Source organism: Hetaerina americana, unplaced genomic scaffold, assembly GCF_022747635.1.
Source record: "Hetaerina americana unplaced genomic scaffold, ioHetAmer1.1.p SCAF_2, whole genome shotgun sequence".
Classification (NCBI taxonomy): Eukaryota; Metazoa; Arthropoda; class Insecta; order Odonata; family Calopterygidae; genus Hetaerina; species Hetaerina americana.
In genome coordinates, this window is record NW_027286763.1 from 92,402,365 (window position 1) to 92,429,734 (window position 27,370).

Below are 27,370 nucleotides of genomic sequence, written 5' to 3' on the forward strand. Positions count from 1 at the left end.
CGTTTCTAGGTGGAAAAGCTAAGTTATTTATTTTTCATTTTCAATCATTATTTCTTGCAGGCGCGATTTATAATTTTCACTGTCTGCCACCAAATAATAGCCGTTTCAAAGTTCTGTTTGTTTATGATGAGTTAACCATGTGATTTAATTGAGCTTCAAAAAGTTGATCAATTCGCACTGCAACCTTTGTTACTATATCATTGTTTAAAATTGATTTTTTAAATAAACTTTTTCTGTTGCTCTTATAATCTGATTGGCAATAATAATGTTGTGTGTGACATATTTATTAATTTTAACATGCTTCATTTATATAAGCTCCTTTACCTCACAGAGGCTTATTTGTCCCTAACATCATTCCAGAAAATGCACGTAAATTTAGCGGCTCAAGGTTTTAGTAATGCCACATGAGTCCATGCATTAGTTTGAAGAGGTAATGTATGAGAATTCATTTTCCTTTTTTTTAAACAGAATTCATTGCTTTTAAGCCTCATGTGCACCTTTCTTTTGTTCTTTTAGTTATTTTGGGTATGGATGGGCTGGCTACAGCTTGCTAGTTACTGATGGAAGTTGATTGAACTTTTGACAGCTTAAATGGGACAATGGATGAGTAATAAAGAAATCCTTGTAGTTGGCCATCAGGAATTGTCATGGATCACTTGGCAATCAGTCCTTGCCAATATCAGGTAATGGGAGTACCAGGGAAAGAAAAAGGTAATCCACCTTCCTTTGCCATATTGGTGGTTTACATTCAACTTAGCAGTTCTGGCACCTCAACACATGAAACCTTAACCAATATTCCACAGAAAATACTTTCAATATTATTACGCCATACTGTGGGGATAATGCATGTGTAGCAACAAACCTGAAAAAGGTCTTAACAATGGAAACTATAAAAGGAATTAGCGACCACAAGGTAGTGGATGCTAAGTTTTCACGACATGGGGTGAGAAAGAAGAAGCCTAAAAGAAAAATTTATTTGTTTAAAAGAAGGGTACTATAATGGCTTAAAATACATGCTTTAGAGTCCATTTGCAAATTTTAAGAAAGATAATAATCATCATAATACTTAGGATGTGTGGGATCACATCCTTAAGATTACGTCTCAACAGTCAACAAGTTCATCCTCAGTAAATTTATTAAATATTGCACACAACCTATATGGTACTGCGTGGAAGTAAGAAAAGCATTGCGGCATCAAAGACTATGTCACACTAAGATGAAAAATATTAGGGATGATATCTCTAGCGAAAAAAATATTGAGATCACTGATGATTACAAGATTTCTAGGATGATTGTCAAGTTGGAATTTTGAAAGCATTAAACAAATTCAAAAGGAAAAGATTAGCAGAAAATTTTATAGAGTATTATTTTACATGATGCACGACCAAACTGGTTTAGCAGTCAGAGAGGTTCAAGGAAATAAGTTGACTGTTAATTCACTTAGAAATGATTGAGGCAAAAGAGCAATCAGCGGTTTGGGAAAGTCTAACTTATTATATTCCTTCTCTCAAAGCATATTTACCAATGTCTCACTGAATGCTGGTCAACCTATGCCCAAAATTGAAATGTCATACAATGGAATAGAATGTTTGCTGAAATATATTAAGCTTAATAAATACTTCGGGCCCGATTAAATACCCATTGGTATAAGTAAGGATCTAGCGTCGGAAATTGCACCATGTCTAGAAATCATATTTAAGGAGCCGTTAGTAGATCACAAGGGTCCTACAGATTGGAAAACAGCAACAGTGAAGCACCAATATTTAAAAATAGAGGCGAGGAGGAAATGGACAATTACCAACCTATTTCCATCACATCCATTTCGTGCAAGGTTATATAGCTTGATTTTGAGAATTTATTCCTTTTAGTTATCACTGAAGTATCTATTAAGCAGTTTAGTATAGAGATGAATAGAATGAACTGACTAATTATTTTTGTATGGCCTGTTCAGGAAGAGTGTCATGATCACAATAGCGAAGAAGCCTAGAATAGATAAATGTGAAGAACACAGAACATTGAGCCTGACTTCTCATGCGTCGAAAATACTTTCTCGGATAATCAGCCGATGAATTGGAGGTAAGAAGGGAGAAAGCCTCATGGAAAGCCAATTCAGATTCAGGAAAAACCAAGTAGCAAGAGAGCCAATACTCAGCTTAAGGGTACTGGCCAAAAAAATTTATCCATGCAAACAAGCCATTATATGTGGCATTGGTGGACTTGGAGAAGGCCTTTGACAATGTTCAATGGAAAAAAGTATTAAAGATACTAGAAGCACTTGGAATGGACTACAACGACAGAAGAATAATCCGTCACCTCTACAAGAATCAGGTAACAACTATGCAAACGAAAAATAGAAGCCAAAATAAGCAGATGTTTGACAAGGGTGCAACCTCTCGCCAGCACTATTCAATGTTTATCTAGAGGAGGCAATATAGTATGCATGAGAATTGGGCATCAAAGGAGTCAAGGTGGATATCGAAGAAATTAACATGCTGCGGCTCGCAGATGACATCGCATTAGTAGCAGAGATGCGAGAGGACCTGCAAGCAAACCTGAATGCAATGGACCAAATACTAGGGGAATATAATATGAGCATCAACAAGAAGAAAACGAAAATCCTTGTGTGTGGAAGAGAGAAGCTGAATGCAGATATCACAATTCAAGGAGTAAAACTAGAGCAAGTGGAATCCTTCATCTACTTGGGCAGCAGTATAACTTGGGATGGAAAATGCTCAACCAATATCAAGCAAATGTTAGCCCAAGCAAAGAATGCATTCATTGAGAAGAGGTAACTACTATGTTCAAAGGACATGAGATTGCCAACAAGGAAGCAGTTCGTCAAAACGTACAAGTGGAGCATGTCACTTTATGGATCAGAGACATGGAATATTGGAATAGTGGACCAATTAAGAATAGAAGCATTTGAAACATGGTACTGGAGGAGAATGCTGAAGATGAAATGGGCAAAGTGAGGAATGATGAAGTATATAGAAGAGCAGGAGAGGAAAGGATCATATGGAGAAGCTCTATGTTAAAGGAAAACGAGATGGATTGGCCATACCTTGAGGCACAATGGATTAGTTAAAAACATAATAGAAGGAAAGATCCTGTGAGGTAGGCCAAGAGACAAGTACATAGAGCTAATTAATAAGGATGTAAAAGAGGGAAACTTTCAGAGGGTGAGAGAATTAACCTTAAATAGGGAAGAATTGAGGGCTGCAGTAAACCAATCTTAGAATTGAAATGCTGATGATGATATGGCCTGTCTTCAATAATCTTGGATATTGATTCAATATTTGTTTCTAATAATTCAGATTGTCTTCAGTTATTTACTTTCATATATTCTTAAGACTGGACATTAGTAATTTCGGCCAGTATTTTTTGCATTTGATATATTTTATGTCTTGTACTGTTTCTTTCACATTATTCATGGAGTGCACATTGTACTGGCACTGCTCAATGGTTTTTTCATATGCCTTCTGGGGATCTCTTTTGCACATGGGTTTTTCTAATGAAATAAGAGAAATGTTCCAAAGCTGATAACCTCTTGGGTGGTAGTGGAATATTAAGCCATAATATTTGTTTTTTAGAACATTTTTATATCCTGTCAACTTAAAGTACTTTCACAGTGATTCGCTGCATTCATAGTCATACGTTTCATAAATTATTGAAAAGCAAGCTTAGCCTTCAACTGTTAATTGATCAGATTTCATATACATATCTCTTAAATGCTCAATTCTTTGCACAAGGCCACAATTTTTATTATAATTCTTTTTCTTTATTGCAGAGCCAAGTACTAGGAAATAAGGAAGCATCTTTGGAAGATTTCAGTGCTGCCTACCAAAAATTGGCTTTCCTTTTGTAAAGATTTGTATAAAAATATACCTTTAAATGTGAGGTCCATTTTTTCATTAATAATGCTTAGTTTTTGAATTGAACTTGTATGAAATATCTGAAATAAAAAATTTTAAAAATCCAACGGTAAGGATATTTATGGTCTGTCTAGTTCCATAATAAAAGACATTATTGTGTTCACTGTGGAGCCATTAGTTATGTTATTCAACTTATGTTTTGAGACAGGAGATTTTCCAACAGCTCTAAAATATTCCAAAACAGTACCTGTCTCTAAGAAAGGTGATAAAGATGATTTAACTAGCTACTGTGCCATTTCAATAGTCCCTCTGTTTTTGGTAAAATGTTGAAACTATAATGAATGATCGAATATGCAATTTTTTTGAGACGAATAATGTTTTTGGCAGTAGAGTCCATAGTTAATCATGTCATTAATGCATTTGAAGAGAAGGAATCAGTCTCTGTGACACTATGTGATATTAGGAAGGTTTTCGACTGTGTTAATCATTACTAACAAAGCTAGAATATTATGGTGTTGAGGGAGTTGCACTGAAACAAATGAAGTCATATTTTGATGATCGCCACCAATAGGTTGAACTTGATGGCTGTCGATCTGCAGCTCTTAAAGTAAAATGTGGTGTCCCACAGGGCATTGTGCCTAGCCCAGTACTTCTCATCATCATGATTAATGATTTGCCCTGTAGTATGAAATCTAATTCTGTTTTATATACTGATGACAACACTTTTGCACAAAAATGTCAACATCTAGAAGATGCAATAGCACAATTTAGCACTGCCCAAAGACAGGCTAAGGAATGGTTGGATATCAATCATTTATATTTTAATACCAAAAAAACCCAGCATATTGTATGCAGTCTTGAATAAAAAAACTGATATTGAAACAGCTAAATTACTAGGAATTTATATTGATACATAACTTAACTGGGAGACTCCCATCAGTCATACCTATAATAAACTGAGTACAACTGTTTATATGTTAATAATGCTCAACTTTCTCATTTCAAATGAGTATCGATTAACACTTTACCATGCCTTCTTTCAATGTCCTTTGAATTATAGTGTGACTGGGTCATTCGCCACATGTTAAACAAACTTTGCTACTACAAAAGAGCTATTTGCTCTCTTGATAATATACCACCAAATGATTCCTGCAAACCTTTTTTTATTAGGTATGACATCATGACTGTATTTAGTTTATATATATTCAAGGCTCTGATTCATATGAAAGTTAATCTAGAAACTTACCCATTAAGATCTAACATCCATAACTACTTCACAAAAGGTAAATGAAAACTGAATACTACTTATTGTAGATTGTAATCAACTTACAACACATTTCATAATATGACCATATGACTGTATAACTGTCTGCCTACTCAGTTGAAATCAGAATGTATCAAGAATAGGGTATATACCTAGTTACTTGCTCACCCACTTAACTCATTGGATGATGTTTGAAAATTGTGACCATCTTCATAACATTCAAGAACTTATGTTTATATGTTAAATAATATTTATAATGACGAAATTTAATATGGTTGTACCATTTTTCAAAATGAATAAAGTATTATTATGCGTTTCTCCGTTCAATAAACATATATAGACCAATGCAGACGTTTTTTTTTCTTTCATGCGAATATCACACGAATCATTTCGTAATGTCGGTTCTTCGTTGGGCTAAACGGATGTAAAAATTATTTGAAAAAATTAACGTATGGAGAATGGCATCGAAAATATATACAAGATGGTACATAAGCTCCGCGCATAAACGTAATGCTAGTGTCATTACCCAAGAATGTAAACTGCGTCGCAGGGTCATTGTAAAACAACTCCCTCTACGAGTGGGTTACCTAAAGAAATCAGAATCAAAGGTCTTACTATGGGAGTGGGGCGACCCATGTTGCATTGTGATATTAAATACGCGGTACCAGAACTTACCGTGGTTCTGACAGGTGTAGGCTTATTTCTTTTTCTGGTTTCTCAAAATAAAAAAGTATCAACTAATAGCGCACATGCTGCTTTGTTGTTAATTGCTTTTTAGTTTGTTAAATATTTTTTAATGAAGTAAAAGTTAATAATGTATCATACAGCTTAACACTCTTCTGAAGTATGTGCATAATTAACCCCAGGTTTCTTGTGTACAACTTTTGAGGTGAGATATATTTGTAGATATTCTTCGTAATGGAAGATTCATGCGAGGAAAATGTTCTCACGGAAATAGAAAAGGTAAGAATTGAAGTCTTATCGTCAAGTATACAATTTTGAAAATAGTTTCCCTGGGTTCAAAGGTTTACTTTTAATGAATGTTCTTGGTAGTTAGAGTAAAAGAATTATACTCAACTGAAGTTCACCCAAACACAGTAAAATTATTGTGTGATTCGGGTGATAACCGATACTTAAAAATCCACTTGGTGTTTTCTCCAACCCATGATTATCGCTTAGCAGGAACTTCTTTCCTTTTTACCTAACGTAGCCAGAAAGATATTCAGTTAAATTTTTTTTTTCAAAGGCACGTTAGTTTAGATATACCAGGCTTTTTTTATGGTTATGCTTGACGGTGTTGATATGGAATGCAATGTATGTGTAATTGAAAGAAGTTGGTATAAAGCTATATTAGCCCTCTACGTGATTTGGGTGTTAATTAGAGGCGCTTCTGAACAACAGTGCTGGATTGTTTACACAGTGTGTTTGTGAGAATTTATTAATAAGTATGCTATCGAATGAAATGAAACTTTTATAACCATCCATTATTTCTTATACTATATTCATTATGTTCATATCTTGACCGTCAAATGTTATCTCTATTTTCAGAATATGAAAAATTTTGTGGACGAAGATGTTACTGATCAATTAGATGAAAACGAATTCCTTGAAGAATATGATGTTGTAGATTCTTGGGAAGTTGATGGAGGTGAAGAGGTACACTCGGAGGATGAGCGGTACAGAAAATCAGGGAGAAGATCAGGAGGTAGTTCCTATACTCGGCGAACAAATGACAAGTTTTCAGAAAGGGGTAATTTTCATGATAGTTATCGAAGGCTTAGAAATTCTCACAAAAGGGTCTATAGTAGGGATAATTCTAAGCAATTTGACCATCGTCGTCTCCCAAGGAGATCACGTGATGTGAGAACTAGTGATAGAAATTCTGTTGAGCATTTGAGGGAGCCTACTTCAGGCTCTTCTCAGAATTTAGGGAAATTACCAGACCTAAAGTGTACCACTTCTCTTGCGACAGGGGAGGTGGATGTGGTACTTTTAAATGAAGATAAAATTCCTCTTGATGCTTTTGATGAGAAGGATTCTCATAAAAAGCATACTTTGTTGTATAAAAATCCTTTTGCAGATTTGAGATTGAAGGGAAAACGTTTTCATTCTTCTGATAAAAGTAGATTCAAGGACAAGGTGTTATCACCCAGGTATAAAACTGAAAAGAATAGGAGAGAGTCAAGGGTTGTTGATGCTAGAAAATTGCGTAGAAGTTCGTCTCCATACAGAACCAGGTCTAGGCACAGAGATAATCCAAGATTTTGTGATAGGAAAAGTCCGAGTAAATCTGTCTCAACATTCGATGAAGTAAATTTAAGCTGTACAATATACGAACCTAAACCCTGTGGCAGTGGTAGATGGTATAGCAGGTCTCGGGAAGGAAGTTTTTTGTCCAGTGTTTCAAGTAAGTCGTCATTGTCAATTATTTCCAGTGATGAAATGAGCCCAGGAGATCATGTTAGGAAACAGTCACCATTGTGGCCTAGAGGATATGTACACAGACCTAAATCAAAAAACCATGGGAATAAGATAAATGATGCAAATTTCATGTCCAACTCAGAGGATTTTGATTATAAACTTTCACTCCTTTTGAAAGAGGGGAAGCAAAAACAGTCTTTTGCTAATGACTCATCAGAGTGCACATCATCAGGGTACCATAGTTCTACTCGGAGACCGGCTGAATGGACAAATTCAAGAAACTTGCCAATGTATAACTATTCTTATGATACTACTTGGAAACCTGACTATGATACAAATAGGCTTGGTTCTACACATTCTGGATTTAATCAAGACAATGCTAATCAGGTATGGTATGCATTAATTGGAATATAAGTAATTTATCAGTGGAATGGTATATTATATTTACTGATAAACTATTGTAATGAAAATTTATTTGTACAATCAGGGGTCCATTTCTGTTTACTTTTGAAACTATGTGAGAAAAAGATCATTTCGTATTTTATGATTTAAATATGTTTATGAAATCTGAAACTCGAAGGCTGATGCCATATTTTTTGCCATGATCAAAATCCTGAAACCTGCTGTTTAATTCTCTATCAATCAACCTTAAAGAAATTTTTTTGTTTTCACTATGTTCTAACATGGATTTTAGCCACTCCATTAATCTGTTCTTAGTTTTTAGCAGTAAAAGTAAGATCTCAGAGTTGGGGAGTATCAATTCTTTTAATTGGTATATTCTAACAAGATGGGTAGAAAGACGGAAACAAGATCTCAGAATCAGGTGCACCTGATCTGATGCTGTGGCTTTATCTTGTGTTGGCTACAAAAACTATGGATTAATGTATATTAGTATAAACAACACAAGAGCTGATTCTCAATTTGCCAGATACGTTTATGCCATTATCATGATCAGTATTTAACTCCTAAGGTGTAAGATTTGTTCAGTGCAACCATCCATTCTTCTCTATTCAGTGTTAATTCCCTCACCCCTGATAGCTTTTGTGTTTCCAGTTAAATTTCTTTCTCATGCCACCCAGGAAGAAAAAATTGTCTAGAAATCATGTATGTAAAAAATGGTAAGAGCAGGTTTTCAAAAGTATTCCCTCATATCTTCTTACAGAGGCATAAAGACTTATAAATGAACCTGAGCAATGTGTTATTTGACCATTAATTATTAAAACCTGTCCTTATCTTCTGTTATGAAAAGAAAATATATATGGAGAGAGTAATGTGCATCTTGAGAATAGAATTCTAAGCATAAAAAATTAAGTGGGTCTTTGGAACTGTTAAAAATGTATTCTTCAAACTTTTATTTGTGTTTTATTAAACCAATGCACTCAGTTTTCATTTTCTCATGATTATCTGGCCACAAAAATACCTTATTATAACTACCTATATTTTTTGTTTTCTACTGGTTAAGGTAATACTAATTAAAACATAGTTGAATTGTAAATTTTCTGTGTATAGTACGATTTATTGTGCAATTGATGTGTGCTTGAAAAAATGTCCTGGATACAATATTTGAAATTTCTTTTCAAATTAAAAAACATTTGCATTGAGCTTCATATGAGATTGGTGCATTGTCTGAATGGAATATATTGATTAAAAGTTATTATACAATATTAAATAATAGCATACAATGTTTGAAATCCCACCCAGTTACTGAGTCCATAGCTTAATCATGTTGAATACAACTCTTCAGGTGTATCCCATTGGTGGTGATCAACTGAACTATGTTGGCGTTGAACCTCCACTGATGAGTGTACAAGAATGTATGCAGTCCAATGGACCTCAGGTTCAGCACGGAGATGAAATTTCTGATTGGTCAAACTACAACAGGAAGAGAGTCCCAAGTCAAACCCACATTCCTCGAACTGATGAAGAAAATGTAACTGATGAGGAAGATCCCATGCGTACTCCTTCACCACCTGTAATTTCGGGTGTAAGTACTTTTTTGAGCTTTCTTAGTGTAGTTGTCTTACTAAGATACTGACACCTAAGGGTACTGTTTATTGTTATATAAGTGAGCTGTTAGGGAATAAGTTGTGTTATGGGAGCTTAAATAACTGCAAATGTACATAATTCTGGTGATTATGGATGATCTCTTCCCAGACATACATGGTATGTAGTATAATTTTGTTTTCCAAGCTGGCACTATATGCATCTGTCATTTTTTTTAGTTTTGACTCGATCTATCTTTGGAATAAATCATATCTTTTAGATTTCCAGGTATTCTTTTATCAAGCCTTGAACCCATTTGTGTAGGTCTGATTCTAATCATCCATGTTTGGGTATAACTTTTGTGGAGATGGCTTGATATACTTGCTTTATTTAGGTTTCCCCTGGTCTCCTCAACTCACTTGGTAATGTACTTTTAGATCTTCATGAGATATTTCTTGACCATCCTTCTCTAGTGCCCATAGAACCGAAGTTTCATCTTATGCATAATTTCAGTGATCCTGCCTACATATTAGTATTTCTCCTCTTCTTCCATGCCTTATTCATAATGGCCCTGCACCCTAAGATCTTTCTCAGGCTCTTTCATCTCCTTCCTCTTTATCCACCCTATTCCAGCCATTGTTCTGCATTGAGCATCATATTTGCCATTGGGCTTTGCCATCGTGTTTTTGTGCCTTAGTTTGCCATTGATCAAAATACTTCCGTCGTCAGTATATTGCTGTCAAACCTTTTTTCTATTTTAGTGTTCACTTCTTTATCTAATCAATGTGGTTGAATCCACTCCCCTTGGTACTTGAAATTGTTGGATCTTCTGATTCTACCAATTCTGTTCAAATCTTCCATGATCGTCCATGTGTACTCTTGTACTAGGTCTGTTAAAAAAGTGTCGCGAATTTTGAATTTTCGCGGGTTAGGCATATTTGATTTTTGATTTTTTTGTGGCTTTATGTTGCTACTTATGTCTCTCACTTATGCCGAAAAGTTCGACCATTTTGAATATTTAGTAAATTGTTGACAGCTGTTTTGCTTGGACGTGCTTTGGCTTGTATTTGATTTTTGCCTGCTCCTAAAATAAATCAAAGAATCTATATCAAATTTTGTGTGAAAAACAAAATTAAGTGCGCAGATGCATCCCAAATGTTGAATGTGGCATTTGGAGAAGCTACCTTGGATCGAAGCAACGTTTATTGGTGGTAAAAAATGTTATCAGAGGGCCGAGAAGATGTGAACGATGAAGAGCATGCCGGATGCCCGAGCACGTCAACAACAGACCAAAACATTGATGAAGTGGAGAAAATAGTATTGGCCAATCGTCGAATCACCATTAAAGAAGTTGCTGAGGACCTAAACATATCGACTGGCTCGTGCCATTTGATTTTTACCAATGATGACATGGGTCGCTACAAATTTTGTACCAAAATTGCTCAATTTTGACCCAAAACAGCAACATATGGACCATGCTGATGAGGTGTTGGACTCTGTCCGCGATGACCTAAATTTGCTCCAGAGGGTCATAACTGGTGATGAATCATGAGGTTTATGGTTATGATGGGGAATCTAAAGCTCAATCATCCCAATGGAAGCTGCAGCATGAGCCAAGACCGAAAAAAGCATGCCAAGTTCGGTTGAATGTGAAAGTTTTGCTTACAGTTTTCTTCGATTGCAGGGGCGTAGTGCATCATGAGTTTTTGCCACAGGATAAAATGGTAAATAAGGAATATTACCTGCAAGTTATGCACAATTTGCGCGAAGGATTCCACCACAAACGCCCGGATTTGTGGAAGAACAAAAATTGGCTTTTGCACCATGACAAAGCCCCTGCTCACACATTGTTACTTGTGCGCGAATTTTTGGCCAAAAACAACACACTAATGATGCCGCAGCCACCATGTTCCCCAGATCTGGCCCCCAGTGACTTTTCTTTTTCCAGAAACTGAAGAGGTCCAAGAAAGGACAATGCTACGCTAAAACTGATGAGATAAAGACTTTCTCTTGTTCCAGAAACTTAAGAGGTCCATGAAAGGACGCTGCTACGCTACAATTGACAAGATAAAGACTGCATCGAAGGAGAAGCTGAACAAGATCACAAAAAATGGTTTTTGGAATTGCTTCGAGGATTGGAAAAAATGTTGGCACAAGTGTATAATATCTAATGGAAATTACTTTGAAGGGGACAAATAGATATTTATGAATAAATAAATAATTTATGAAAAAAAACAAAAGTTGTGGTACTTTTTGAACAGTCCTCGTAAATTCCATTTTCTGTTTTATCTTCGGACCTGTTTGAATGGCTGTATTGTGGAGTATCATTATGGTTCTCGTCAATCTTTGGCAATTATCTCAAGATCATCAGCAAAGTTGAGGCACTTGATTATGAAACTTATATACTTCATTACCATATGTATACCTTTTATTCCATCTTTTTTCCGAGCTTTCTCTCAAGTTCTCATCATTCTCATCAGTACTGTGCTGAAGAGTGATGTGACAATACTTGAATAGCCCATCTTCTTGGCTTACTCAGGTCTGGGTCCTAAATGGGGTTGACATTACTCCTCTGTCTGCCTGTAAAAGTAATGTCTGTAGTCATGCCTTGCATGGTTTCAAATTTTCGTCTTTCCCAAACTGCCAGGGTCTCTACTATATCGGCTGAGGCATAAGCTTTCTGAAAGTCAATGAACATGATTTACACCCTACCATACACTGTTTAGAGGCTCTGTATCTGCTCGTCGCCAAAATCCCTTACTGAATCCTGCTAGCTATCTCCATATCAGGCGGTCAGTCTCTGTTTTGCCTCTAAAAAGTAGTGCTTCAGATAGTATTTATGATGAACTGGTAGCAGGGATATCTCTCTTTAGCTTTAGATGATAATGTCACTATTCACCTTGATTTTTTCAAAATGGAAATGTCATTATCAAGTTTCTCAATATATTTATTTTTCTTCAAATGGTTTCAAGGCAAGGTATCATCAGGCTCGATGGTGATACCTTGTATTGAAATCAGTTGAGGAAAATAAAAATATGGCTTGAACCTTATAATTGCATTTCCTTCGTTGAAAAAAATCATGAAGGAGTTCCATCATATTTTGCCTGATACTATTGTAGCTTTTTTGCCCATCTTGTGGATGGGGTGTATCAGTGCTTCTTTTGACTCCCATAGGATTTTATGTCTTCCACTCTTTCTTGATGATTTCATGCAGCCCTTTTACTACATTTTTGATAACCAGTTTGCACATTCAAGCCATTTTGCCGGGTGCCTTGTTGTTCTTTAGGCATATTATTATTTCCTTAACCTTTTATGGGTTGGGATCAGTATTTCCTGGTATGCGTTTGATCTGTTGGTGGTTCGCAGTTGTTTTTCAAAGTGTTCTGCAAACATTTGGTTGTTGTCTTCATCATTTTGTGCCAACCCTCCATCTGATCTCTTGAAGAGCCTGCTGGGTGCCCAAAACTCCCTTATATCCCCACTTTGAGGGTCTTGAAGAAGGACGTTGTATTGTGGTTCTCGAATCAATTGTTATCCTCTAGTTAACCACTTTCATTGTCCCTTTTAACTGCACTCATATACTTGCTGTTTCATTTCTTTTGTGATTGACCCAGACCATAGTGATCTTCATTAAGTTGTATCTCTTTCATGCTTCTATCAATCTTCCCGTGCCTTGTCAATTCCTCATTCCACCTTTCATTCTTGAGGATTCTAAGCCCTTCTGCTGTTTGTACTTCAGTAGTGCTTATTAGATCTCTTTCCATCCCTCCATAGCAACTAAGTTGAAAGAAAATTTGATTGAAGACGTTTCAGAAATAATCCAACACTTTATTTAGCAGAAAGCTATATACCATGAGCTTACAAGAACTGCCCCAGCGGCTAAAAAAATGCATAAATCAAAATGGCAATCATTTAAAAAAAGTAGGGAATGTTCTAGTTAAAAAATTAAGTATCGACTGTTGAAAATAAATTTATCTTTCTATTGCTAAAAAACATAGAGATCTCAACTTTGGGCTTAACATCATATTTTTTGTAAATACTGACTGCAAATATGATTGATTCGAAGAAACTTTTGTAACAACTATCAATGATTATCATTGGTTAGACTATGGTTGTTATTATTTATACCATAATATAATATTTATTTAGTTATTAATTTTTCAATACAAATGTCTTCTAATGGCCAGCAAGGAATTGGTAGCCATTATGTTCTGTGCCTTTGATAAATTTCAAGTGTAAAAATTTGGAAAGGGAGAAAAGAGCAATAAATTGAAGCTTTGAAAGATGGTGATGTTTCATTAATTAAAAAGCTTCACTTATAATATATTTATTACTAACTTATTTTGAAATTATATTAGGTGCAGTATAAATGTTGAGTATGCTATTGAAATAATTTGACTTTTAGTGTGTTTTGTAATTGTATTAAATATAATAAAAATGTTTTTTTATTTTTTCATTATTTAGATATGGAGGGAAATTAAGTCTGGAGAGAAGAAACTATCATCTTTGTTGGATGGTATGTTTGTGTTTATATAACTTTAAGCTCTTTATTAAATGTTGTACTGCACTTTTGTGTGATAGCTAGTCTGTTGCCTTCAACTATTAAAACCAACATATAGGTGATACATAAGCCATTAACATCAACCTGGAAACTTTTTTGAGATGATGAGATGGGCATTTTAGTTCAGCGTTGTGTTATGCGTTATAACTTCCCTTATATATCTGGTTAAGAGAAAGACATGGAACAGGGCAACTGTGAATGTTAAGAGCTGTTGACAATATTGGAACTTAGCACAGTGTGCGTAGTATGCAGCCAAGAAGTCGGTCCATGCAAGGTTATCCTTAATAATATCATATCATGATAGATGGCTGATTCTAAGGTATCCCTTACATTCAAAGAAGAAATTTTATGGCTGTACACCTTAAATTAACTCCATCGTTGATGGCTGCTCAGGATTATTTGAAGCATCATTTTATGAATAATATTCAGTGTGAAATAGGTCTTTCAATGATGGTGTTTAAACGAGGGTAATCCAAGAAGTACCCAACCCAACAAAGAAAACACAAAAATTTTGGAAAAAAATGTATTTATTATTCAGCATAATCTCTTTTCAGCTCTATACTCTTTTCCGAGTGATGTTCAATGAGTTCAATACCCTTTTTATAATAAGAACTGTCTCTATCTCCTCAAAATAGCCATTAACTGCCAACATCACTTCTTCACGGTTGGAAAATCTTTGACCACCGAGCCATTATTTCAAGTATGCGAACAGAAAATAATCCGAGGGGGCTAAATCTGGCAAATAGGATGCATGAAGTAGCAATTCAAACTTTAATTCATGAATTTTGGCCATTGCAACAACGGATTTGCGAGCTGGTACATTGTCTTGATATCTTTCTTCTTAGCCAAATGTGGCCTCTTAAGCTTGATTTCTTTGCTCAAACGTTGCAGTAAGTTTGAATAATACTCGCCATTGATAGTTTTTCCTTTTTCAAGGTGGTCAATGAAAATTATCCCATGCGCATCCCAAAAAACCAAAGCCATGACCTTGCCTGCAGATGAAACGATCTTTGCCTTCTTTGGAGGCAGTTCTCCCTATTGAATCCATTGTTTTGATTGTTCTTCTGTCTTGGGTGTGAAGTAATGGACCCATGTTTCCTCCATGGTCCATGAACTAAAAACCAACTAAACACTCAATTGAAACATCTTCAAGACACTGGTTTTGCTCGAGTGTGAGCAAATGCGGCACCCATCTTGCACACAGCTTTCTCATGTCCATATTTTCAGTTAATATGCGATGCACCGCACTGTTTGAAATGCCTACTATGGCTGCTAGCTTGTGCACTTTCAGTGGACGATGATCATCCAGTATCACTTGGTGAATTTTCTTCACCGTTTCTGGAGTTGTCACCTCATTTGGTTGGTCAATGTGAAGCTGGTCTTGACAGCTCGTATGGCCTCGATTAAACTCTGCTACCCAATATTTTACTGTTGTAAACGAAGGAGCAGACTCACCCAAAGTAGAATCCAGCCCAGCTTCGACATTGGTTGGCCGAGGCCTTTCGAATAAAAGTATTGTATCACATAATGGAGGCCATTTTCCTCGATTTTCACAAATTCACTGAAAATGTTCAGTATTGATTGCTGCCAAACAAATACTAAATAATGTAGCATCTTCAAACCTGAAAAATCTACTTTATAGATTGCATACTTTCTGGTACAGTGATATTTTTTCAACAACTACTGCCATCTCTTGATCAGGCCAGGTACTTTTGGGACCACCCTCGTATATTGAAATAGAGCTGTAGATGATCTGGTACAAGGTAGCTATATATATTTTCAGCCTTTTAAGAAAAGACAGTAAAAGACAGTTTGTTGTTGAAAATGACTTTGTTGTTTTTTGAAGTATTTTCCATGATAATCAATACATTTTTTCATGCGCTTGAACCAATTATCGTAACAATTTTTCCACTCCGATTCAGGTACTTGCAAAACATGATTTTTAAATGCATAATTGGCCAAAAAACGTTGGCCACACAATTTTTTCTTGGTAAACGATAAAAAAAAGAAGTCATTTCGTAAATTCCAAAGAAACTGCGGGAGATGCCGCAACAGTAACTTTTAACGGAGTCATCCGCTAATGTGCATTTCAATGCAACAATTTCAGAGTGTAAAAATCATTCGCCTTGACTGGGATTCGAACCCAGATCCCTCAATATCCAGTCGAGTGCTTTAGCCACTTAAGCTACCGAGGCGTCCTCTTAAACTCTGAAATTTTGGGGCTTTTAAAGAAACTAGATGTTGTGACGAAATGCCGTACATACAATGTCACAGGCATTTGTATTCGTGCGCGAGGCGCCACAGTCCACGAGGTTAAAGCCAACTTTAAACACTTATGGTGAAACACCAAATGGTGAAACACCACTCTGAAATTGTTGCATTGAAGTCATTTGGTGCTAAATCTGAGCTGTATGGAGGATGACCCATTGATTTTACATTTTGGCCAGTCAAATAGTTAGTCGTAGTAGTAGTAGTATTTAGGGGAGGCGACCGACAGCTGAGGTCATTTGCGCCATAGGGGATGGACAGGAAAGGATGAAGGGTGGAGAGAAACCCGGCGTCGGCATTAGCCTACTCTTTACGAAAGGCACCAAGGGGTCCGCAGTTTAACGTCCCGTCCGACGGATGGCGTGCTCACTCAAAGTGCCCTCCACAAAGCACCTCAAGTAGGGATCGAGATACCTCCGAAAAATATTCAACACCGCCGGGATTTGAACCCACGCCCTCAGGGTGGGAAGCCAGTACGTTAGCCCCCGCACCATCTCGATCCCCAATAGTTAGTCGTTTCAGCCAATTTGTGAGAGCTTGAATTGTCATGACGAAGAATAATCCAATGTTGCTGCTTCTTTTTCCGTATTTCACCAAGCACTACTGGTGAACAAATGCTCATTAACCATTCAGAATTCATGGTTCTACATTGCTCTAATGGTACAGCTGCCGCACGTCCTGTTATTCCGAAGAAACAGGCAATCATTTGCTTCGATGTGCTTCGTGCATGAATCACTTTTGTTGGATTTGGCTCGTCATGGAAGACCCAGACAGTGGATTGCTGTTTTGTTTGACTCATAGGCATATATCCAAGATTTCTAATCTTTGTAGATGTTATACATAGCTTTGAATGCACTGTGATTGCATTTGTTGAGCATTTCTTTTCACTAATTGACACTTGCATTTTTTTGAGCTATTGTCAAATTATGCAAGATCCAACGAGAGCAAATTTTTTCACAGCTGAATGTTCATGCAATATGTTATTGTTGCTCATTGTACTAATCCCTCAAGGATGCCTCAATCTCACGATAAGGCACATGACGATCTTTTACTAGCTCTGGCACACCAGTAATGTTTTTTGGCACAACTGATTATGGATGACCCTCATGGCTTTCGTAGCTGAGCAAACAGCGGCCATGAAGGAAATTGTTATACCAGTGTTGAATAGTGGCAAAGGATTGGGCTTAGTCGCCAAAAGCGGAAGTAAGTTAATTGATGCACACCTGTCTTGATAATCCACGTGGAAAGTCGTAAAAAATCATCTCCCAAAAGTGTTCATGGGTTAACTCCATTTTTTTGCTGAGAAAAAATTTTCAAGTCATTGTAAACAACAGAAGTTATAATCAAACGACAAAATGTTCTGAAGAAAGTTAGCTTTTGAAGGGTCAAACTTTCAGATAGAAACGTCAGATGATGCCTAAAGCACTTAGTGTTGTCAAGGCTCAATATATAAATAGCAACCCTCGTATTGGGCTAAAATACCGAATGCTAAAATTCTCTTTACAAGAAAATCATAGAGCAGCAAATAATGGTTAATTGTGCATCTGTGCCATCCATACCTGAGTGTAAATGGGTGGGACCAGCAATAACTTTGGAGAAGCTAATCTGATGGAGCTGTAATGGCCTGCAATTCAGGAAGCCACAGGACTCAACAAAAAATGCAATCAAAAACAGATTCAAGCTCATCAACAAAAAACTTCATTGGCCAATCAGAGCACACGGAATTAGATATAAAGTGTTTTGATATGAAGGACCAAATCTAGTATTAGTAATTTTTTACATGTTCTTGAAGAAAATGCAAATTGCTGATGTCGATTGATTGTATGTGCGTGCCAAATCAGCCACACTCATCTTGTACTCGGTTTTCAATGATTTTACTTTTTATTTCCACTGTTATTTTTATTCTCTTACGGCTGCCTTCTTGCAGGTTTTTATTCAGGAACATTTTAAAAATTGTTCACAAAATGTGTTCCATCTTTGCTGCAGCATCACAAATGATATCTGAAAATAAGTTTGGAAAAATGTGTGAGCACTAGCGACACTAGCAAAACCAGTGCTAAACACAAACTGAAGCAGCCGGTGCACAATCATTCTTTGAATTCCTCTCTCCCCATAACTCGTTATGCAAAAAGTCACTCGTTTAGTGGGTCACTCTGGGGCATAATATTTTTCCTCATTATGCTAATTACTTGCCATACAAGGTGCTCGTTAACCAAGGTTACACTGTATATTACCTGAGGACTGATGTTGTATACAGAAGAGGAAAACACAAGAAAAAGTACAATATAGATGGTAAGAATCAGAAGAATTATAAAAAATATTAGAATTAGGTAGACGTTTTAACAATGTGAACTTTAATTCCATGGCTTTTTCTCATCAAAATTGTACAGGTGTGTAACCGTGCATTGCCTTGATGGAAGAGAATTTTTTCTTTGTTAAATGAGGACATTTTTGTGATTTCTTTTGTCAATTGGTGAAATAATGAAACTGGATACTCTCAATTTATCATCTCTCTTTTTTGCAAGTAATTGATGTAGATGTGCATGCCTAAAAACCATATCCGTCTCCTTGGTGGCTGATTTCACCATCTTCACCTTTTGAGGAGTTTTTATAAACTAACAATTTCGACTTCCTTTGTTTATGGAGTGTATTAGTGTATCCAAGATATATTCCTAGTTTTGAGTTAACACAGAAACTCATCAGGATTGAGATGGAAAAGTGCCAAACCAGCCTCTGAATCGATCACACGATTGGATTAATTCCTCACTCTGAGCACACGCAGCACCCATCTTGCCGAGATTTTTTCACAATCAAGTTTTTGTGCAAAAATGGGAACACTACATGTACCTGTTATGCCTTAGGCCTCAACTATTTTGCGAACTTTGATTTGTTGATCACTGAAAACCATATGTTGGATTTTGTCAATTATTTTACAGGAAGTCACTTCCACTGTTGTTGTGTTTAACACTTGTGAATGTATGGCCAAGTTAAAACTCATTCAACCAATTGTAAACAATCGCACACAGAGGAGCAAATGTGCCATGAACTTCCTCCAACTTGGCTTTGATCTCTGGTGGTGTTAGGCCTTTTAAATAGAAGTGTTAAATCTCTGCGCAAAACTCATTATTTTCCACTCTTCTAATGAAACAAAAGTTTTATGCTTCAATCTCAATGACAACGAAACCACTTGATGTATTCAGCTGAAACTAAAAGCAGTCCAGTGAATGATAAGTCTTAATAAAAGCAAACCTATTCCGATGCTATGATAACCATCTCTTGGATTTTCTATGGATTTATTGAAGGACTAATGAATTATAATAAATGAATTAATAAGTGGACAAGTACAAACTGTGTTCACATTTATGGCTCTTATGATCTTGGAACAAATATTTTTGAGGATATAAGAAATTCTGAAAAATATCTGTTTGGATTAACATCATCATCATCAGGTGATAATGATGACGTTAATCCTTGAAACTACGGTATTAAGCTCATGAATTTCATTGTGTAATGACAAAGTGTACTTTATTCAACTAAATGTCCAGCATACTATATTCCATAAAGTACTACCTTGATCAAAAATTTCCCGGAATTTATTCAGAAAATTAAAAATACAAGTTTATTCATCTAAATCTATATTGTCCCCTTCAAAGTAATCCCCATCGACTGCAACACACTTATGCCAGCGCTTGATCCAATCCTCGAAACATTTTTTATATTCGGTTTTCGGTATGTCCATCAGTGCTTCCTGCGATTTTTCCATTACTTCCTCTCGGCTGCTAAAACGCGTTCCCCGTAATGGTTTTTTAACTCGATTGAACAGAAAGAAGTCACAGGGAGCCAAATCAGGTGAATTCGGTGGCTGTTGGATGGTATTTGTTGCATTTTTCGTCAAAAAATTACGAATAATGATAGCACTGTGCGACGGTGCGTTATCATGGTGCAAAATCCACGAGTTTTCTGCCCACATTTCTGGTATCTTTCGGCGAATTGCTTCACGCAAACGTCTCATAACGCCCAAATAATACTCTTTGTTTACTGTCTGGCCTTCTGGCAAAAATTCATGATGCACTACACCGTTGTAATCCATGAAAACCGTCAGCATTGCCTTCTTTTTTGCCTGAAAACGACGTGGTTTTTTTGGTCTCGGCTCATTTGGTGAACGCCATTCACTTGCCTGATGTCTGGATTGCGTGTCGTACTCATAAACCCACGTCTCGTCTCCAGTAATGATCCTTTTGATGAATGTGGGATCGGATTCAGCCTCGCAAATCATGTCTTTTGCGACGTCAACACGGTCTCTTTTTTGCATGAAATTGAGGTCTTTCGGCACCAACTTTGCTGCTACACGACGGAAACCCAAATCATTAACCACAATGTCTTGGGCGGATCCATAGGCAATGTTCAAGTCCTCCGCTATTTCTCTGATGGTTAATTTGCGGTTATTGACCAACATTTCTTTTACTTTATCAATTTTTTCACCGACTTTCGATGTCGATGGTCTGCCACTGCGTTCATCATCTTCGATTGACTCACGACCACTTCTGAACCGCTCGTGCCACTGGTAAACGACCGTTTTTTTTAGAGAATCGTTGCCGAAACACTTTTCCAACATTTCCAACGTCCGTGCGCCACTAAATCCGTTTTTTACGCAAAATTTAATACAAGTTCGTTGTTGCAAATTTAAATCCATTTCTGAAATTGTAAAAAATCGCCAACACACACAGAGATAGATGTACTCTTGGCTACGTAACTTTTGCAAATGTCAAGTTATGACACTAAGATTTAAAGGGAATATCAACAACAGATGTACCAATTTAACAAAAAAAACAGAACTCAAATCGGAACGATGGGAGCGCCACACGGTGGTTATTCCGGGAACTTTTTGATCAAGGTAGTATTACCGGAAACCACCAAATTTATTGCCTATTGTATTTGCTCTTAGTACAATACACCCACACAGCCCATACACCAATTTTATTGAATGTATTGGTGAATTATCTTTCAAATTCAATTAATACGAGGGTCATCCGGAAAGTAGTACCCGTTCGTGAAATAAAAAGACAAAAGTAAATATTAACAAACATAAAAAATTTTATTTGAAAGAGGATACTTTAAACTACTTCTCAACATAATCTCCAAGCAAATTAAGGCATTTGTCATAACGTGTGACAAGTTTCTGTATTCCTGCTGCATAGTCCTTCGCCGCCAGCTCATTGAGATACGCGAGGGACCCATCTTGCACAAATTTTTGCATAATGCAGATGGTGTTTAACAATTTCATGAACAATTGTTCGAGAAACATTGGGAAAATGCTCACAGATGTCATCAATTGTGACGCGCCGATCGTTCCTCACGAATTCGTCAACTGAGCTCACCAGTTGGTCTGTAATGACAGACGGTCTCTCCGAACGCTCATCGTCGTGTGTGTTCCCCCTCCCCATGTTGAAGTTGCGACACCACCGCCGAACAGACGACTCGTCCATTACATTGTCTCCATACACCTCCTTTAATTGGCGATGAATATCACATGGGCGAACGTTTCTTGCATTGAGGAATTTAATCACTGCCCTCACTTCACAACTGGCGGCGTTCTCAATTTTTTTAAACATTGTAAACAATCACAGAAACAACACAGGCAATGCTAGCGTCACGCAACTTGGCTCAGAGAAGGCAGACAAGCCACTGAAGCTATCTGACCTCGTCCAGCGGCTACTCGCGTCGTCAGCACTTCATGCGGCACGAACGGGTACTACTTTCCGGATGACCCTCGTAATTAATATTATTATGCTAATTAACATTTTTAGTGTCATTGGGCATAAAAAGTGATTAAAGCTTATTGTTTGTTATTTACAGAGGCAAAAAAGAAGTGCGAAGTCATAGCTAGATGTAAGTATGCATTACAGAAAATGCAATCAAATGATCATGTGATGGAGCAATTTAAAATGCAGTGTGAGAAGATACAACATTTTTCAGTCATAGAAAATCCAAATCAAACATCTGGACTAAAACCCCAAAGTTTTTTAGCGCAAGGGATGGTAAAGCAATTTCAGTCTCCATTAAAGAGGAAAGGGAACAATCCTTGCCTGAAATATGTGCCATGGTTACCTGGTGATGGAGACCACAGTAAAGCTGATGACGCCACTAGTAGAGAAGATTATCTTCAATCAAATGACCAACATCCATAGTTTGAATAATTATGTGCATGTGTGTGCAACTCACTTCGGTAAACAAGTAAGCATAGCTTATGGATGTACTAAAATGGACTAATTGGTGACCAATTAAATGGGAGTGCAAGTGGAAGGTGACTGGAATAATCATCGTGATAGTAACTGTTGATGCAGTAATAGATCATTCTCACCATGGAATAGGTGATAGAAATTCTGTATTTTTGTTTTTGTTGAATGTTTGAAGTTGTGAGTGAGTCAAGTTGTGAGTATAAATTGATATATTCCTTTAATAAATGTTTTACTTATAAAATTATGTACATACTGCTTTGCTGGTTGCTTTCTGAAATTTTTATTTCGGAGGACCAAAAAATATAATGTGTTATGGAGCAAATGTGTAAATTGTATTCCATTAATTAACTACAACCTTGCATGGTGGAAGGTCTTGTACATTCCAATGACCCCTAAAGCTGTGCTGACGGGAGCAATGATAGGGAGCGGGACGGTAGACGGGAGCTCCTGGTAGGGTCATCCATGCCAGATAGGTCAAAGGTTAGGAGCCAGATGAGAGGTAGTCCACAGCATCTGTTCCTCAGTGCGGTGGTTGCAAAAGCCCCTAAGTCCCCAATGGGGCGGCCATTGAGTGGTGATGCCACCGTCAAAATACTGTTGAGGAAGGCAACGGAAAACCACCTCAATAATTAATCCCATGCTATTTATGATGGGCAGTAGAGAAAAAATGAGTCCTGACAACTAAGGGACTCAGCCCAATTGGCCATGCGTCGGGGCCGGCAATGGGAGAGGCAAGACTTCTATGGTTGTCATCTCAAGAAAGCCTTCTAAGCAAAACTGACAGCAGCAGCACAGAAGATGCAGCAGACTGAATCAGTTAGAATAGGAACTTGGAATGCTAGGACTATGTCTAGGACAGGAAAATTAGAGAATATAAAGCGAGAGATTTTTTAGGTCTATGCAAGGTCAGATTGAAGGATAGTGGGGATTACTGGAGTGATAGTTATAGAGTAATGTACAGCAGATGGGATGAGAGTCAGCAAGGGTTGCCATAGTAATGAATAAAAAGGCGGGAAGAAGCATGGTAAATATAGAACAAGCAATGGATTTTTGGATGGATTTGTAGAGGTAAAAGCAGAACAGATTTGTTCAGGTATATATGCCACCTAGAAATCATATGGAGGAAGAAGTTGATAGGGTATATGATCAGTCAGAAGAAATAATTGCGTGTGTTCCTGCTGGGAAATATTTATTGTGATATGGGATTGAATGCGACGGTAGGTGAAGGTGATGAGGTGGGGGACTATGGTTTAGGTATGAGGAATGACTATTGGGAGAAAGGATTCTGAAAGACTCAGAAAGGTATCAGTTAGATTACAATATGGTTAGGCACAAAATTAGGAACAGTATGATCAATTTGCAGTGTTTCCCGGGAATGGATGCAAACTCTAATCACAACTTTGTGGTCATGAGGTATAGCATCCGATTCAAAAAGATAAGGTAGGGGCGGCGGGTTAGGAAATGGAATGTAGAAGCAGTAACTGGAATGACAAGGAAGAGTATCAGCAGAGTAGAGAAAATCATGAGTGAGTGAAAGGAGCTGAGTACAAACTAGGAAAAATGGAAATATATCAAAAAAGGTGTGTCAAAAGTCACAAAAGACATTAAACAGGAAGTATTAACAGTTCCTGTAGGAACTGTTAATAGGAAAAGGGCAAGGGAACCATGAATCACAGATTAGAATGATAGATGAGAGGAAGAAATGGTAAAATGTAAATACATTTGTAGAAGGTAGTACAAAGAGTTAAATAATAAATTGAGATGGGTGACAAATAAAGCAAAGGAAGCATGGTGGAAGACACAGTGCGAGGATATGGAAAGTTTGTAGAGGGAGGGTGAAATCAGTGCGCTATTCAAGAAGGTTAAAACCCTATCTGGAAGTAAGAAGAGAAAATCTGTGTTAACAGTTATGGATAAGTTGGCTAAGATAATAGTTGAAACAGAAAAGATCCAAGAGAGATGGAAGGAATGCATAGAGGAATTGTATGGCGAGGAACTTAAACCAACAAGCTTAGACATAGTAAGAGAATATGACATGGATGAAGATAGCTTAGGTCCTGGCATACTAGACGATGAGGCATTAAGGGCGATGAAATCAAATAAAGCCTTGGGGGTAGACAACATTCCTGCTGAACCTCTAAAAGGTTTAGGCAAATGTGGGAGGAAGGGTAAATGGACTTATTCATAGCATCTATGAGGAAGGAATCTAGCCGGAAGACTTAGTGAGATCAGTGTTAGTTCCTATTCCGAAAAAGGTAAAAACTACATCTTTTGAGGACTACAGAAGAATAAGTTGGATTTTTCATGCAGCTAGTGTGTTTCTCAGGATCATCAACAGAAGGATGGAGATCAGGGCAAATGATTACTTAGTGGATTTTGAGTGCAGTTTGAGTTTTGGAAAGGAAGAGGCAGGTGCAATGCCATCAAAGTAATGAGATCACTAATTGGGAGCCATATAAAATACATTTAGGATGTATTTGCCTGTTTTGCAGATTTCAAAAGGGCTTTTGGCAGAGTGAATTGGGAAAAACTTATGAGTATAATTGTAGATTGGAGGGACAGAAGACTAATCCACAATGTATATGTCAGAGACTTGTCAGGTGTGAGTGGGGGCAGAGATTCCAAATGGGCAGTGTTAGGAAGAGGAGTAAGGCAGGGTTGTCCATTATCACCGATGATATTTAACGTGTATGTGAAGGAAATGATTGAAGAGGCATGGAAAGAACTGGAGATAGGCATGACAGTCGGCAGGGAATTTGTTAAATCAGGTTTGCTGATGACCAAGCTCTTGTTCGTCAGCCAGCCATGGGAGTTACAAGCATTGCTGAGTGCATTAGACTCAGTTCAATAGATATGGGATGAGAATAAATATCAATATAACAAAGGTTGTGCACATTTCCAGAAAGAGAAAGGCTAAGTTAAACTTTGAAACAGGAGGGCAAAAACTAGAGCAGGTGGAACAGTTAACGTATCTCAGAAGGGTTTTGGACCAAACGGTCAAAGTTGTCAGGGCACAAGGAGATTAATTACACCAGGGAAAGAGGCTTTCACCAGGAGTAAGGAGATGATGACAGGGAATTTGAGTAAGGATGAGAAGAAAAGGCTAGTTATTATTTTGATACGTAGTGCAACAATGTATGGCACGGAAACATGATCACTGAAGCAGCATGATAGATGCAGATTGGAGGCTTTTGAAATGTGAGTGTGGTGTAGGATGGAGAAGGTGAAATGGATGGAAAGAAAAACAAATGAGGAAATACTAGGTATGGTGGGCAAGGAGAGGGGATTGATGGGAGAAATCATAGGAAGGCAGGGAAAATGGATGAAAGGCATATTGATTGGCAGTGGGTTGTTGAAGACTGTTTTCCGTAATACATTTGCTTAGACTTAGAAATACTGATTACATTCAATGCATTTTTGCTGCATTTGGGGCTCTAAGCCAATGCCTTATGTATATTGTATTAATCCATGATGCTCGTTATCATCTGTGCAGACGACGGCACTAATTCTGAGGGTAAATATCTAAAGTTTGCTACCCCTATTTATCAGCTATAGTGGAACAACCCAAACTGGCCTGCGGAAGGTCACCATACAGAGGAAAATGTACTTCAGAAGATATTATTCATTAGTTTATTTTTGTTGAACAGCAAGTTTTATCATATATTGATTATGAGATGACAAATGAATCGTGGCATGTGAATGAAAAAACATAAATTTTTAATTGAAATGTAATGAAATAATTGACTTTGTAATTCCACACACTTTTGTGTGGAAAAGTGTGTGGAATTACAAAGTCAATTATTTCATTACATTTCAATATGTTATGCAAATTCCACAAAGTTACGCCTGAGACAACAAATTTTAATAAATTTTTAAATTATCAAGCCTAGTTTTTAATATATTCTGGGTGCTTTAAATGGCAGTATCATTTTTTTATGTAATTGTTGGTCTTGAAATGATGAATCAGGGTATGTAAATGGGAAATATAAACATATTTGACTGATCAAGCCTCATTGAATATCATCAGGGTGCTGTAATTGTTAATATTGTATTTTAAAAATGTGAACAATGGACGTAGGTCTTCGAATAAATATCGTCTCTTACTAAACATGATTTTGTTGAGATTAATAGCTTAACATATTTCAAGGATGTTTACAAAATTGTTTTCTTCACGATTTCATTTTATTTTTAGTTTATTAATGTGATAAGATTTCTGTTTCTGAAACCAACTCCACAAAAATGACACTTTGTGTTCTTTCTCTTGCAACAATGGGTCTATTTTATTTTTAGTTTAATTTTTATTATTGTGTGTATTTGATGTTATTATTAATGATAATCATCTTTTTGTAGAAGTGCATGTATTATCGTTGATTGAGAATGAGATTATAAAGAGTTAGTACGTTGAACAAAACATTTGAAAGAAACCCGGCAGTCCATGATTTATCTATGATGGAAAAACCAGGAAACCATTAGATCCCAACTCTACTGGTTATACTGAGGTTCAAGAGGAATTCCAAATTTCCATCAAGTCTCTAATCTGTAGAGGTGTTGCTATTTACCTTGCTGGACATATCAACGTAGGTTGTACTCTGATCATGACTAATGAATTGTTAAAACAGTGGCTCCCTTCACATTGGCCACAACCTCAGAATGGATGAAGCAGTTGCTTGTCCCAGTGACTCCTAGAGCTGTTCTGGCAAGTGAAAATGATAATTGGGTACTCTTTCCAGTGTCAATGAGATAAATTGAGATATATTGTAGG

The 27,370-nt window shown here is 36.9% G+C and overlaps 1 protein-coding gene and 1 long non-coding RNA gene across 2 annotated transcripts; both read left to right on the plus strand.

Annotated features, from left to right (window-relative positions):
- Positions 1-335: 335 nt before the first annotated feature.
- On the plus strand, positions 336-3,979 carry LOC139688010 (uncharacterized). The gene is made up of 3 exons (XR_011700712.1): positions 336-430; positions 517-683; positions 3,788-3,979. It is a non-coding gene; the product is annotated as an uncharacterized lncRNA (long non-coding RNA).
- A 1,810-nt stretch (positions 3,980-5,789) lies between these two features.
- On the plus strand, positions 5,790-22,922 carry LOC139687682 (uncharacterized). The gene is made up of 6 exons (XM_071584930.1): positions 5,790-5,825; positions 6,003-6,099; positions 6,685-7,944; positions 9,302-9,541; positions 14,005-14,056; positions 22,226-22,922. Exons 2-6 carry the CDS (start codon positions 6,055-6,057, stop codon positions 22,555-22,557), a joined length of 1,929 nt encoding a protein of 642 aa, XP_071441031.1. The 5' UTR covers positions 5,790-5,825; positions 6,003-6,054; the 3' UTR covers positions 22,558-22,922.
- The last annotated feature ends 4,448 nt before the right edge of the window (positions 22,923-27,370 follow it).